Raw genomic sequence first — 15,334 nt, 5'->3', positions numbered from 1 at the left:
ACCACCGGTGGTTAGGCCCTCGACTTTGAGCTGGAGCACTGACGGGCCCTTCTTGACCTTGGGCTGCCAACTCAACGATTGTGTGGCGTCATCGGTTTCACAAAATGGACTTACACCAACTCTTACTACTTACAGTACTACACAGGGGCCGTGTAGAGGCTGTTGCCTTTGTGATGTAATGATACAACTGTAACCAAGGTATTATTATTTGTATCTCTCAGCAGAAAATGCAATCATCTTGAATAAATACTACAATGAATGGTATGTTTTTAAGGTTCCCCTTCTCAGTGGCTACATATCTATTCTGTTCTTTGTTGATGTCCAAAAATCCCCTTTTGTGAATCGGAATAGAGAAGTAAAGAGATGAGGGGGGATTGATACTGTGCATCGCTGTGTGAGGAGGAAGTTAGACCAGCAACACAGGTACACAGAATTATAAGCTACAGCAAGCCACCATGTCGACTGACGGGACTAGATTACTGTTCGAGGGCTTCTTAAAAAAACAAAAAGATACTATGGTAAGATGGAGTTTCAAAATAGATTTGTTGTTAGACTTATGTAGAATTGTTTGACTTACCTATTGATCAGAATGACCTATACCAGTATCATTCATCAAATCCTTACCTATCATTATAATAACTTATGTATTGATCAACACATATCTATCTACCTACCTACCTATATCTATCTATGATCTAATAACGCCTTCCTATTAGTCTTGTGAAAAAGTGTGATACTGGTTTATCAAAACAACTACAGTATATCGGTCTTCTCTCTAGAAAATCAGATGGTCAACGTATTGGTTCAGACTCCAAAATACAACATTGTTTTTCTACAACAAGAAAGGTGGCAGTGCAGTAAGTAATACATTTGCTGTAATAGAACAAACAGAATAAATGTAATACAAGTCAATAGCATTTACATTGAAGCTATAACCTATCAGCATCTCCATAATATATTAGGGACAAACACTCTTTCGGGTGTCGTTGTGTTGGTGGTGTGCCCCTGTACATTTATGTATTCATCTACTGTATGTATTGATTTTAATACATTTTGATCCCATCACTCCACAGTTACATCTGAGGGGCCTGTACTACATCTACACTGTGAGTCCACCTTTGATTTAACATGAAATAGAATTCATTTATTCCTCTGTGTTTAGAGATTTGTTGATGGGACAGTACATGAGTTGTTTTTAGTGATGTGTTAATTGCAGTGGTGGAAAGTAACCAAATACATTTACTCAAGTACTGTACTTAAGTACAATTTTGAGGTATTTGTACTTTACAATTCCCGATACTTTTACTTCTACTCCACTACATCTCAGAGGCAAATATTGTACTTTTTACTCCACTACAATTATTTGAAAACTTTAGTTACTACACTTTGTAGATTTTGATTGTTATTACAAAACACACTCAGCCCTATATACATTTCGGCCATTTGAAAATAGCTCACAATGTGTTGCGATGTGACGCATTGTGAGCTTGTAGATCTGCTATTTTCAAAAGATTTTGATACTTTTGAAAACTTGAAATGGGACATTCTGCATAATGAGTACTTTTACTTTTGGTAAGTACATGATGGTACATGAGTTGTGTTGAGTGACTTGTTGATACAGTATACATGGTACATTAATTGTGACCTCACTTGCACCAGGTTCAGTCGGTGAGGGAGGTGCCCAGGGAGGACAGCAAGCGCTTTGTGTTTGAAATCACCATGACCAATGGGAAGAGAAAGGTGTTGGTGAGTCATTTCTGCTATTTGAAGGCATGCATTGCACACAACCGTGCCATGGGGGTGTATAGGTTCATGCTTCTGCGTTTGATATCCAACCCCCAGGTCGTTCATTGTCATCACCGACGGGGAAGGGGATTATGTTTTATCCCTGCTTCTGGTCAGACACGTTAAATGTGTTAACACAACACGTGCAAGCTTGTAGATCAGCTATTTTTGATAGTTGTCATACAACAATGACAAAAACATAGTGTGCAGGAGGTCCGGTTCCAGGGTAAGGGAGGAACTTTTAGGGCTTTCCCCTTATAGTCCATTAATCAGTCTGTTTGGTCTTAGTTGACCAAGATTTTAGTAGTCAATGTTTATGCTTTTCCATGCACATCTTTTATTCTGCCAGTCTATAACTTTCAATAGCCATTGTCAAATCAACATTAGAACGTTCTCAATCTCACCAATACAACCCAAAGAGGCTGGTCTCTGCATGATTGTAACACAATTTTACAGATGTGTTTATTAAATCAACCAATCGATCAGTCGACAAATTCCTATAACTTTTAGTTGACTGTAAGAATATCTTTAGTAGAGGACAGCCCTAATATGAAGCCCAAATCACACGTGTGTGTGTGTGTGTGTGTGTGTGTGTGTGTGTGTGTGTGTGTGTGTGTGTGTGTGTGTGTGTGTGTGTGTGTGTGTGTGTGTCTCACAGGCTGCAGAGACAGCTGCTTTGAGAAAGGAATGGATCGGGAAGCTATGGCAAGCCATGCACCTCGCTAACCCCGAGGGCAGCACACGGTAAAGATGATAAGAGCTTTTAATATGAACGGCTAATAATTTCTACTCATGTAAAGTAAAATACTACTCAAAGAAAGAGGGGCTGGTTGTCTAAGGCCAGAACCCAACGCAGGCTGGCCGTTTGGGCCTTAACCAGTCCCATTGGGCAGACATAAGGTCATAAGGTTAAGGTCATAATCGGACACCATGTGGTGGGTCCTGGCCCTAGACCAGTGGTTCTCAACCTGTGGGTTGGGACCCCCAGGGGGGTCCCCACATGATGTTGGGGGGAGTCCCCAGATTACAGTGAAGTGACAATTTAAGACTTTTAAGACCTTTTTAATAACTAAATAAAAAGAAAGAAAGAAAAGGAAAAAGACAAGCTCACAACGTTGTGAGCTTGTAGATCTGCTATTTTCACAATATTTATCAGTAGAATGTAAATGTACTGCATCAACTCCTACATTCCAAGTGCTTATCAGGGCGGTGTGTCCCCAGTTCAAATATGATTATTTTGGGGGGGTCGCAGCCTGAAAAGGTTGAGATCCACTGCCTTGGACAACCATTCCTCTTTCTTTACTCGTAGGAAACGAAAAAGTCTCAGTTGAAATGAAAAGATCACTGTAGTAGCCTCTACAACCGTGTTTACATTGAGGTGTAAGATGTACCATTCTAAATCTATAAACTTACAGTGAAAATGATGTTGCTGTGATCCATTCTGCTTGACAGGAAGACAGAAATGAAATAATTCCACATTTTACCACATAAAAACACTGGTTCTGTTGGCCCCTCAGCTTGGATGTTTGTCACCAACGTGAGAGGGGACACTCCAGCATGCCCTTCAGCTCAAGCTGTGATGATGACGTCGCTCTGGGTGTTCGGCCCCTCTCGGCCCCTGCATATCCCAGCCAGAACCGCCACCAGAGCGGTACCACCTTCTCTTCCATCTCCTCCTCCTCGGAGCTGAACAGTGAAGAGCCTATCCATCAAAACAGCTTTACAGTCTGTAAGTCCTCACAGGGATATAAGGTCTGAGTGTGTGTAGAGCTGCAACATTCTATTTTTTTATTTGTGATTATACTATGAAATTACTCTTTCGATTAATCCAATAATTAAGAAGCATATTTTTTTTGATGATTTAAAAAATAAAAATATATCAATTAATTGACTCAAAACTATTCTAATATTTATATATATATTTTTTTTACCTATTTACTTATTTTATACTTCATCGTACAACAGTGTCACACAAAAATAGCTGATCTACAAGCTCACAAAGCGTCTTGAATTTGTAGATCTACAATTTATGCAATTCTTTATGTAAAAGAAGTGTCATTTTTAATTTCCCTCAAATCAATTATTTTTTTTAATAAAAATTCGGACACCCCCAGCGTGTCCATAACGATTTGAATGTGTGATTCATTCAAACAGGCCTAGCTATTTTCATACTATGTATTCTGAACATGTGCCAAAATGTGCTGAGGTCATCATAAGTTGGGGTGCAAAGATTCATGATGATAAGAAATGCAACACAGAAGGCTGGGCATTCTAGTAGTATGTTGTAATGAACACTAGGGGGTGCTAAAGAGAGTGTTTTCAGGTGATGGACACCCCAATGTACATGAGACCAGTGGCTTCAAGACTGAGGAGGAGACACAGGAAGAGGCAGAGGCAGACTATGACATTTTACCACCTCCAAAGAGTAAGTACAGTACTGTCTGTGTAGACTGCTGTGACGGTTGTTTGTTATAAAAGTACTGTACGCTATAATTAGTTCATATCCAATTAGTTACCTAACACTGTCAACACCCTGTTGAAAACAGCCGATCTACTGTATGTGACATGTTGTGTTGCGAGCTTGTACTTGTAGATATGCTATTTTCACTATTGAGAAAATAAATAAAACATACCTTGTGCAGTGCTGTGATTAATAATTAATAATAATAATTTTGCGTCCTCTTTAGCGATGTGTCAAATGAACGGTTCATCAGAGGAGGACGAGGGCCTTTATGACATTCCTCAGCAGGTCTTGTCTGCTGATGAGGAGCTGTATGATGTTCCTTTGTCCTACAGGCGGCTTCATGACCATCAAGGTGAGATTGTCCTCTACACCTCAAATAAGTCACTTTTATTTCCAAATGGAAATGGGAAAAAAAGACGAAGAGAAGAACCAAGTGTTCCAATGGATCCAAAATGTTGTTATTATTTAGTCACAAGCACCTCATTGGTTCAGAATTTTTAAAACCCACAGACAAACTTAACCACTTTCACTTTATAAATGTTCAAAACTAGCAAAAATACACACATACACACACAAACATACACATTCTGCCCGACAGCAACGATATTCTCTTAGTGGAGTAGTACAGTAGGAGTGTTTGCTGTGATAGTTTCAGAACACAGAGAGACGATGGAGAGCATCTACGACGTACCAAGCACTCTTTTGAGGACAACGTCAGATGGTAAGTCTGACTTCAACATGTCACTGTAACTGGATTTCTTGTTCTTGTCTCACATGATGGTGTAGATAGAGCAGCAGTTGTCAAACTTTGTCACGCCACCGTCACAGACCCCCAAATTGACTTTCATTAGGCCGTGGAACCCCATTTAAGATGATTCTGTCATAAGGACAGGTGGTATAGTCACTTCTTGCATTCAAGTGAATTGCATTATAGTGAAATTAAAATAACTCCTCATTTGGCTGGGGACCCCCTGAAGATCCCCTGGGGGTCCCTGGAGGCCCCTGGACTCCACTTTGAAAACCACTGTTTTTGGGGGGTATTTGTTGGCTTCCACGTCTCTTACTCCACAATTGAGCATAGATCCTTAGAGCTTTATAATAATGAATGGCAGTGGTGAAATGACAGGCCAATTTATCTTGTCTGTTTAACTACAGTATGTAAGCTCTACGTAATTTGATGTATGACGAATAGTGAAAATATCCTTTTCAGGCAATATATCTGCAACTTTCACGATATATTTTTGGCCTATAATGACATGCCCAAAATAGGAACGCCAGGTTGAAAAGCTACTCCTAAGCCGTGTTTCTTTATGTATTCCATTTGTTTGTGGTTGCAGAGGGGGATCTGGAGGTGGGAGGGAGCCTGCTGGAGGACATGATGGCCAGTCTCGGGGGAGAATCAGCAAGCTGGGGGGCCAGAGAGACTGCATCAGCAAGACCATACACACCCATATACTTCTAGAACACTGATCCCTGGACAGAGCTATGAATTCTCTCTGCAGCTGAGTTTTGCTACTGTAAGAGTACCTTGTCTGTGTACAGCAGTGGTTCTCAAACGTTTTAATTTCAAGGACCCCCAATTTGGTAAGCACTTGTCCACGGATCCCTATAACTCCCTCTGAGTTACAGACCTGTAAGGGTAAATTTGTTTCCTAACGATCAATACTTTAGCTGGGGACTTGAATCCCCTTAAGGACCCCTGGGTACACATACACAGGGTATGTCGTCGTTGCTGTCGGGCAGAAACCTATCTCCATATTCTAACTTTTTGTGTTTTTTCGTAAATTAACGCCCTACTTGATCATACTATAGCGTGATTCAAAAGCACCATAAGTAGCAGATCCACAAGCTAGAAGCGCGGCGCGACATATGAGGTTGAATAGGTTGAATAGATTTGTCTTTACACTGCACTAGGACATTGGTTGTACGGTACTTCATATTTCCATGCAACAGACAACGAGCAGCAGCACATGCTGCAACCATTCCACATCTTAGACAATAAAGAGACTTGACACAGTACTGTTGTCTTTGAGCTTCTATTTACAAGACAGAGAACCAACCAAGTATTACTTTATAACATTATATACTGTGCCACACTGTACAGAGCTGAGAAGTGTTACAGGTGCAAGGAGGTCAGTCGCACCATGGTCCACAATAGCAAATTCACCCACACGTCACTTTTGTTCACAGTTAAATAAACATAAAAAACATCAATATTGCTTTATACATGGTGGACAAGTTTCCCTGGCATGGTTAAAGTCTAGTTTTAGGAAACATTTAGCGTACTTGGTAGGATTTCTTTAAACCACTTAACCACTCTTCCAAAAAAATATCTGATCTACAAGCTCACAATATGTCACGGCGCTGCTGTTATGAACTTGCAGAACTGCTATTTTCGTGATTTCTATACATTTATGAAAATAGGGATTTCAAACCGAAAGTGGTTAAAGTCTTGGCCTTATTCATGCATGGGAAACTGTTCCTTTAAGATCCAGTTGAATGATGATAGTGTGGTATCTTCAACATCTAACATACGCAGGGCTATGATTTACTGAGCATTACCAAAAGAGAATAAATCCAGTTTCCCCAACTACCTTAACACAGGCAGCACTCTAATGCCCCACTGTTCACCACTATGTGTTTCTGTGTGGCACATGTAACCTTCCAGCAAAGGCTCAGTAAATCGATCCGGAAAATGGTCTCATACAGGCACAAGGATGGAAGATTGGCGTAGTTTGGCTCTCAGAGGAGACAACCAGGCTGGTGAGAGACGTGACGATGACAGTAGTATACAGTACAGAGCATTATTTTACATTACACTTGATAACTTTGAAGACTCAAAACTACGCTAGATTCACAACAAAGCATTCCCACATAAGGATTAAATAGACTCTGAAATATCACTTCATAGACAAATATAGCAGTTCTCATATGACAAAACTATGGTAGTGCAGGGAATTAATTGAACTACAAGCTGAAACGCGCGGTGAAACGAATGTGATGGTTAAAAGTGATTTGTGCATTCTCTAAAAAACACGTTTCTCTTTGGAACAGAAAAGAATCAAGGCAAATAACAGAAACAAAAAAACAAAATAACAGCTTGAACCTCAATTGAGACATAAACATCCATAAATGATTCAATGGTGTGTAGAGGTACTGTTTAAAAGACTGTTGAACTAAAAAGTAGCAATGGTGATTTTGGAGATTTTTGGTATATAGTGTACATGATTCCAGTTGTGTTCATGTAGCAACATAAATAGAAACAGGAAGATACAAATCATATCATTACATATTATGTACTGTAGCCAGGGGAGACAAAATGGACAAAGTGTAAAACACAGGAAGTCAAATAGCTAATTGTTTATAGTAACTAAATATTGGCTCCATTTGATTGGCTTACATATACACTGATTGGAATTGATGTTATTGTTTCAGATAGGCGTCTAACAATTCACCCAAGTTGGGTCAATTATGTTCTTCAATTGTCCTAAAATGTTTTCTTAATTAATGTCACCTCACCTGACATTTAACCCTCGTAGGGTCCTCGGGTCCTTTTAACCCGGTTTAACATTTTCAACATGAATTAAAAGTATGTAAAACATTTTTGTTCTCAATGAAACTTCTTCTATTTGCCTTATTTACTGTACTAAACATGTGATATGAAAATGAAATTTTTCATTTTCATGAAAATGACAATTTTCACCCAGGGCCTTCGGGTCAAAGTGACCCGAAGGCCCTGGGTGTGACTAAAACACGAAGACCCTACGAGGTAGGTAAGACCTGTGCAGTTGTTAAAAGTTATTGAACCTGTGGATTTAGTGTTGTACAATATGCCTCCTTAATTTCTACAAACACTGACAGCCTTTCTGTCTGGGAGCTATCAAAACCAGCCAGGGCAGGAATGTACTGGGGGCTTTTTATCCTTCTAAAGAACACACTTTTTGATTAGAGTATAATACAACTTTATGTCAGTTATCTGCCAAACAGCCCAAACGGCTGGTAGAGTAGATACTCTTACTAGTCATTGCCAAAGTGTTGATAGTATTAATTTTGGCAGTTTGGCTGGTGTGAAGTAGCCTGGTAAACCCTCCCGCTCGCGGAATTCAATTTCATTTTCATTCAGCAGACCGGTCTGCTGAAATCAAATGGAAATGGGAATTCCGCGACCGGGATGGTCTACCACGGCTAGGTGTGAAGTTCTCAACCCTGGCGTCTGTGCTGGAATGAAGGGAATCATGCCTTGGCCTGGGATTGCTCCCTGAGGAACTCCTCCAGGACAGTGATGATGCTGCAGGCCTCAGGCAGGTCACTGTGTTCGTTCCTGGCGTTCTGCAGCAGCACGTCGCCGTTGCCGCAGCCCTGCAGGAACTGGCAGCAGCGGAACAGAGCGTAGTGGCTCATCTCTGCCTGCCGCACGAAGCGCTTCAGGCTGTTCATGTCTTGGATGGCCTGCAGGGGCGAGGACAAGGCATTATGGAGGAGGAAAGGAAGGAACCAAGAGAAAAACGCCAATGTTCAGCGTACAGTGGTTCTCAAACATTTTATTTTTTATTTCAAAGAAACCTACTTTGGTATGCATTTGTCCACAGGCACCCATAACTCAGAAAGTGTACAAATGGTTCCATTTGTACACACTCAGAGTTACAGACCTGTAAGGGTCCATTTGTTGGTTCCTAACTATCAATAATTTAGCTGGGGACCTCTGGAAGCCCCTCAAGGACCCCACTTTGAGAACCACTGTTCCACAAGAAAGGAAAGGTGGGCATTGGGAGGAGAACTTTCAAACATGTTGTGCTGTTGAGTCGTATTCAATGTTGCTACTGACTGTCACCTTGAGTTTGAAGTTTTCCAGGATCTGTCTAAGCAGGAAAGGATTACAACGCTCTGCTGCATTCAGGAACGCCTGGATCCAGTCATCACAGAAACGATTACTGACTGGGGGAACGGAAAAAAAAACACGTCAAGCTGGACTCAGACTGCAGGACAATAAAATCGTATATGACATCTAAAATTGTAAGAGTTCATCAAGAAGCCTTTCATAAAATCTCGTGCTCAGTCTTAACTCTTTACCTGCCTTTGACGAGATTTCTCGTTTTTCTCTGCATGGCTCATCCCGCCGTCGACGAGAAAAACGAGATTTTTCGTTTATCACAAAGGAAGCAGGAGATAACGCGATGCAAAGATTTTCTGCTCCATTCACTTCAATGTTAAAAAATAAACGGAGACAAAATTCACATTTTACCTATTTTTGCAATGTATTGTCTCTGGCAGGGAAGGGGGTAGATTGTGTATAACTCTGGCAGTTAAAGAGTTAATGAGCAGACAAGGAATGAGGAGGGTTGGGGGGGGTTATTGTGAAGTAGATATTCACTCATCTATATGCAGACGGTGGGAACTGGTAGGAGAGTGGTACATGGTCTTTTACAAGATATCCATTTGCTAGTGTGTATTTCAAAATTGATAAAATAATCAATCTCTCATATGCTTGCCGTTTACATGCACCCAGTCCTTGTGTATGTAAAAACTCCTTTACGCACTCCCGACTGTCCTGTGTAACTTTGATGTGATCTTGTGCTCAAAAGATCAGTCAGCGACGGCTTGGATGCACTGCCCTCCCTGTGTGTAGTGGTGCTGACCAAACGCTAGGCTCATCTCCCAGGATTTTCCTCTCGATGATAAAATGTAACCAGGGGAGGCAAATCTGGCCCAAATCTGCAGTAGATTACTGCAGTCTGAGCCCAGTTTAACCACTTAAGCCCTATATACTTAGTTGTGCGACAAATAGCTCAAATAGCCAAACTACAAGCCTACAGTGTCTTTTCACCTACAGTATAATGACATGCCCAAAATAGGGATGCCAGATTCAATCATCTAGATTACTCTGATTACCACCTACCAGTGTTGGAGAATGTGGGTGGGCTGGTGGAGCAGTCTATGATCAGGTTAGTGTCCTCGGACATGGCCTTGCATAGCGAGGCTGTGGTGGTGTCCTGTTGGGAGAGGCCCTGCAAACTGGCTGCTTTCACAAACCTAAACATCCACCAAACAAAACACTGGTCACAGTCACATACACGGAAATGTACGACAGCACATACCCACATCTATTAGTAATCGATTACACGCTACAATATGTGGTGGTAGGGTGCAATACACTCAGTAGGGAGCTGTTTTAGCCATGTGATTTGTTTGTGTTGCATTATTGGTAAACTAACTCACCTGGCCACATCAGCCTTTGTCTTCTCATCTGAATTGACAACCTCCACTTGAATGTGACTCAGAGCCTGAACACAAGAAGCTAAAGTGATTACAAATGTATCCTTTCTGGCATTGTTGTCTTCTTTTTTGCGTTTGATGTCTTGAACATTAACAGCAGTGATCATTAACCACAGTAAACTCTATCGATGCTGAGATGTTACATTCCACAGAGTAAACAAATATTTGTCTTGTGATGACATGATGATATAGAAGGGTAACAGGTTCCTATTTTTCAGTTTTTACTTCCTCAATGACTTGGTTTGTTAAGACTGGTTAATATCAAGCCAAAACACAAGTAATGCTTGTATGTACTGTACTGTATGTTGAGTAAGGAGAAAGTGTGGTCGCTGTAGAGAGTGACACATTTGCAAACAAGAACGGGTTTGCACAATTAATTTGCAGTTTTCATGGTCCCTTCGGAGCAAGTAAACAAGAGCAAAATCTATCTAATATATCACATTCTAAGGCCACAAAACGGTGGCAGCGAGAGGTGACTCACTGCTAGGGCTGTCACGATTACAAATTGTGTTACAAAAGTTGACAATTCATTGTTGCGATTAAGGATTTAATTGTGTGTTTGGCATTGAACATCGGAACATATGAACACAAAATACATTTCCTTTTGCCTTTTAGGCTTCGTAATAAAAGATTGCACAGGTCAGATATGTCAAATAACTTAAATATACAAATAAATTATTGACACATTTGAAAATAGCAGAAATAGCTGATCTACAAGCTTACAACGTGTCACGCGTTGTAAGCTTGTAGATCTGCTATTTCTGCTTTTTTTTTAATATTTGAAAATGTGTGAAAGTTTTTCAACATAGATACGATTATGACGATTATGCAAAAGTTATAGCGATTAGACGATTATGTGATATAAATGTGACAGGCCTACTACTCACTGCATGCAGCAGGAAGCTGATGCTCCCCTGGACCAGCAGTACCACACGATGGATGTGCATCACCGACTCCTCGTACCAGCGGGTCAGATAGGGACGCACCTCCGTCTCCAGGTTCTGTACCTGATGCACACACAGAGGGACGGAAGGCGTTACATCACTGAAATCAAGGTTACGTCAATAAATAGGACAGAGCGTTATAAAACATAAAACACAGGTTCTATTCTCTTACTGTACCTCTGGAGTTTGTAAACTGCTCTGCAGGCCTTGGACATATTTGTCGAGCTCTTGTCGGAATGTACAGACAGTCAAGGAACTGGGAAAGGCTGCTTGTTTATCTGTCTGAAGTTGTTATGCTGTGTATGAATGCAGTATAAGTAATCAAATGGATAGTCCCACAACCAAAAAGAAAAGACAAATAGCAGTGGAGACGTGTTTTGGGCTGTAATAGGTTTGTTTATGTTGGTGATGTCTGTAAAACTGGAGTGAAACAGACATTTTCCAAATTCCAAAAGCAATTTCTTTTCTACAAATCAAACTCTTCAAAAAGAACCATACCAGTAGTCTGGCATGTTTAGTCCATTGACTACGATTCACAGTATACTTACATTACATTACTGCAGACCATTTTCTGTGATTGAATATATATGCCTTGAATCCCTGGAGAAAACATTTATTTACAAATCAAATTCAAAGGTCAGTGACTAATGTTTGCCCAAAATGGGCTCAAATAGTGTGGTAAGTTTGTAATGATGTACTATCTTTGGAGAAATGTTAGTCATGTCATGACTTATGTACAATATAGCAAAGGATATAAATTGAGTCCCTTTTCAGAGCCCCCCATAAAGCAGATGACGTATCCATTTCCATCAGCATCGGGCTGATCGGGGGACCTCTCCTGCTCCAGAAGACAGCAGTAACATCCTACTGCCTGCTCTGGGACACTGGGAAGAATCAAACATCAATAGAGTTGTGTCATTAAAGGTAGCGTAATAAGAGATATTATTATTTCTTTGTTTAAACGATTGTTAAATAGCTCTATATTCAGGTATTCCAATGTCATCATTGCTTTAGTGTTTGTTCAGTAATAGGGGTCTTCCCATCTCTCCAGCACTTTAGTAAACACTACATTTTCAGATCAGGGTACCGATTTGATCCAATCCAGGAGAGAGAACTCATACAGGATACAGGTTAAAAAAGTGAAATTGGTAGTGATAAAACAAACCCAAAAAAATGGAACTGGAACACTATAAAATGATGGTCATTCACTAAGTAACAGGTTTGATGCAATTGAGGATGCAAAATGTTGTTCAACGGCTGAGAATTATTATCACCTGAGTTCCACAGTGGCAATGTTGCCCATTCCCCCCAGCAGGGCTCCTTTACTCAGCCTCCTGGAGATGTAGCTACGTAGCTCCGGTTCTGCCTCCGCCGGCAGGCTGCTGTCCACTAAGGTCAGGCTGTGGACAGGGACAGAGGTGGTTAACATGGATACATGCGGCCAGTGAGAGGTGATGAGGAAGCTTGCCAGCCAGTCGGATCAATGGAGAGGAGATGGAGGAAGCTGATGATTCAAGAGACCAAGTCCACAACATAGAGTTACATCACGTTTTTCTTTGGCCAACCGAGTCACACAGCACCGCCTTTCGTGGCGTTTCTAATGACTGGCATGTTTTTTATTGCCCATGATTTATGCTCCATCATGCAACGAAAAAAAAAGCCGATCTACAAGCTCACAACGCATTGTGAGTTTGAAGATCAGTTACTGTATTTTCCAACTGCGACACTGTCGTATAAATGCTGCTTAATGCCATTGAGAAATGGCCTGTGTTCTTCATGCGTCTACCAACACATCCAAAAGGTTTTCATTCTCCTCAACCGGAGTAGCCAATTGTAAATATGAAAAATGCAAAGACCGTGTAACTCAGTATTGTAGAAATGTCTGCAGAGTGATGATAAATCAGAGCACAATCAGGAAAGGAACAAAGTTTGATTCCATGTTGATTGGAATTCCCGCGGCGGTCCCAGCGTGGTAGATAAGATACATCAAATGCACAACACTTAAAGCCACAGAATCACAAAGCACTGAAAGCGAGAGCAAGTCGGCGGGCGGAAGGATCCCATGGTTCACCATGGTTACCTAAAGTCTTCCTGACTGGCGGTGGAGTCTGCTCGTCTCTGGGTCCATGATGCCGCGCTTTCTCCGGATGCCTCAGATCTAAGACAGTTTGACAGGTCACTCTTCATTCGGTGGTTATGAACCCATGAAGACCTGGCTGGCTGAGACCAATTTTCAGTTTTCTTGACCTTCACAGAAGCCATTGCTTTTCCGTTAAGTTCAGTATGGTATGCAAATCAATTCACAGAAATGTGAAACTTTCCTGCTCTACCCCGGATTCGAACCTGGTATTTAAAAAAATATATTTTAACCGCTGAGCTAATAGAGCCTGCCTGCTTGCTCAGGGAAGAAATTGTATAAGTTATATTGAATTAACATGCTCTAACTCTACCATAGAAATTGGTCAAAATAACATTTTATTCACTAAAGAAAGCAACATAATACAGCTTTAAAATAATAATTGTTTGACTTTTGTCTAGAAAGCCTCGTATTTTGCTCTGTGAACAAGCAAGTTAACAACCACAAACTAGAACACTGTGAGTGTGACAGTTATGAGATGCAGGGCTGCTACAAATGTGTGTGTGTGTGTGTGTGTGTGTGTGTGTGTGTGTGTGTGTGTGTGTGTGTGTGTGTGTGTGTGTGTGTGTGTGTGTGTGTGTGTGTGTGTGTGTGTGTGTGTGTGTGGGGGGGGGGTGTTGCTGCAGAAAGAGACAGATTAATTTGTTATGCAAAAAAAAAAAAGTACTGTAGAATAAGTATGTATAATTGTAAAAACACTACTATGGCCATACTATGGCCATACCATTGTAGGTCATATCCCAATGCATTCAAGTGCATTGGAATATAAGCATCATCAGCTCAATATATAATAATAATAATAATAATCCTGCAGGCTGCAACCATCCAGCTCACAGTTACAACTAGCATGACAACACACACCAACAATCAACAGTATAGCTGTCAATAATTTGTCTTAACCAGAAGTCACCGCCCCCCCCCCCTCCCCCAAATGTTTACTGTACATATACCTTAGTTGCTAATAGTGTTGATTATGTCTTGTTTATTATCATGGTATATTATAGTACGTCTTTAAATGTCTTAATGAATTGAATACACAGGACCACAATGGAAACAATCCACTATAGGGCTTTTTGTGTTATCCTTTTAACAATCATTGTACATAATGTACACACATTGCAAACTGTTAATAGAGTATTCAATCAATCAATATCATGAAGAACAGAAGTAAAGCTGTTTGGGGGGATAATATGTTATACCTGGTGCCTTGATACAGATAGATGGTGTAGTAACAGTCCAGTTGTGTTTTCTGGTTGTAAGCTGCAATGTCTTCACTGTCGAAGTCATCCTTCTCTTCCACATCAATGGAGTCTTGGAAGGACGAGGTCTGAGAGGTAAACATCTTACAAACTGAATACTTTGTTTATTATTATATTATTATTACAACTATAGCAGCTGTTTAAAACCACAGATGACAGCAGAGTGTTATTTATCTGGGATCTACGACGCTGACTGAAAGAGAAGATTCATAAAACATGTGGACGGACGTAAACACATTGCGCAAAGGTTGGTCGAATGAGTGTTGACGTTTTGAAGATCGAGTATTTTAGCACGCATGCGTGCCCGGTCAGCGTTGCCAGGTTTCGCGAGAGAAACAAGCAACCAGGTCTATGAAAAGGCCAAAAGAAGCGACCCCTTCCTCCTTTAAACTAAAATAGCCGATCTACAAGCTCACTGCGCGTTGTGAGCTTGTAGGTCTGCTATTCTCAACAACAACAAAAAAAACAAATC

At 40.8% G+C, this 15,334-nt stretch overlaps 2 protein-coding genes across 4 annotated transcripts; one reads left to right on the top strand and one right to left on the bottom strand.

Moving 5' to 3' along the window:
* Nucleotides 1-399: 399 nt before the first annotated feature.
* Nucleotides 400-6,153, top strand: LOC308098371 (uncharacterized protein). 3 transcript variants are annotated; one of them, XM_080446697.1, is made up of 10 exons: nucleotides 400-518; nucleotides 780-857; nucleotides 1,074-1,106; nucleotides 1,666-1,746; nucleotides 2,444-2,529; nucleotides 3,303-3,514; nucleotides 4,109-4,210; nucleotides 4,473-4,601; nucleotides 4,899-4,970; nucleotides 5,587-6,153. In XM_080446697.1, exons 1-10 carry the CDS (start codon nucleotides 456-458, stop codon nucleotides 5,709-5,711), a joined length of 981 nt encoding a protein of 326 aa, XP_080302823.1. In that variant the 5' UTR covers nucleotides 400-455; the 3' UTR covers nucleotides 5,712-6,153. The 3 variants fall into 3 exon arrangements, with proteins under 3 accessions (XP_080302823.1, XP_080302822.1, XP_080302821.1); XM_080446696.1 differs by having other exon boundaries at nucleotides 1,660-1,746; nucleotides 4,905-4,970; XM_080446695.1 differs by having other exon boundaries at nucleotides 1,660-1,746.
* A 1,902-nt stretch (nucleotides 6,154-8,055) lies between these two features.
* cUnh17orf75 (chromosome Un C17orf75 homolog) lies at nucleotides 8,056-15,072 on the bottom strand. The gene is made up of 10 exons (XM_080446948.1): nucleotides 14,803-15,072; nucleotides 13,547-13,624; nucleotides 12,741-12,866; nucleotides 12,222-12,350; nucleotides 11,644-11,704; nucleotides 11,410-11,529; nucleotides 10,466-10,530; nucleotides 10,146-10,279; nucleotides 9,081-9,184; nucleotides 8,056-8,698 (listed from the first exon to the last, which is right to left on the bottom strand). The coding sequence occupies exons 1-10, from the start codon at nucleotides 14,943-14,945 to the stop codon at nucleotides 8,483-8,485; spliced, it is 1,176 nt and encodes a 391-aa protein (XP_080303074.1). The 5' UTR covers nucleotides 14,946-15,072; the 3' UTR covers nucleotides 8,056-8,482.
* Between the last annotated feature and the right edge of the window lie 262 nt (nucleotides 15,073-15,334).

This window comes from Gymnoscopelus braueri (assembly GCF_963280865.1).
Source record: "Gymnoscopelus braueri genome assembly, chromosome: 13".
In the NCBI taxonomy this organism is placed as follows: Eukaryota; Metazoa; Chordata; class Actinopteri; order Myctophiformes; family Myctophidae; genus Gymnoscopelus; species Gymnoscopelus braueri.
The sequence above is the reverse complement of the archived record's forward strand: the minus strand, read 5'-3'. Positions and strand labels throughout refer to the sequence as shown.

Excerpts from the sequence above, each read along its gene's own strand:
- cUnh17orf75 (XM_080446948.1), bottom strand. The coding sequence starts at position 14,945 with ATGTTTACCTCTCAGACCTCGTCCTTCCAAGACTCCATTGATGTGGAA. Across the intron at positions 12,867-13,546 it reads GCCAGTCAGGAAGACTTTAG|CCTGACCTTAGTGGACAGCA; the intron begins GTAACCATGGTG and ends CCCTGTCCACAG. Across the intron at positions 8,699-9,080 it reads TGGAAAACTTCAAACTCAAG|GCCATCCAAGACATGAACAG; the intron begins GTGACAGTCAGT and ends TCGCCCCTGCAG.
- LOC308098371 (XM_080446695.1), top strand. The coding sequence starts at position 456 with ATGTCGACTGACGGGACTAGATTACTGTTCGAGGGCTTCTTAAAAAAA. Across the intron at positions 858-1,073 it reads ACAAGAAAGGTGGCAGTGCA|TTACATCTGAGGGGCCTGTA; the intron begins GTAAGTAATACA and ends ATCACTCCACAG. Across the intron at positions 3,515-4,108 it reads TCAAAACAGCTTTACAGTCT|GTGATGGACACCCCAATGTA; the intron begins GTAAGTCCTCAC and ends GAGTGTTTTCAG.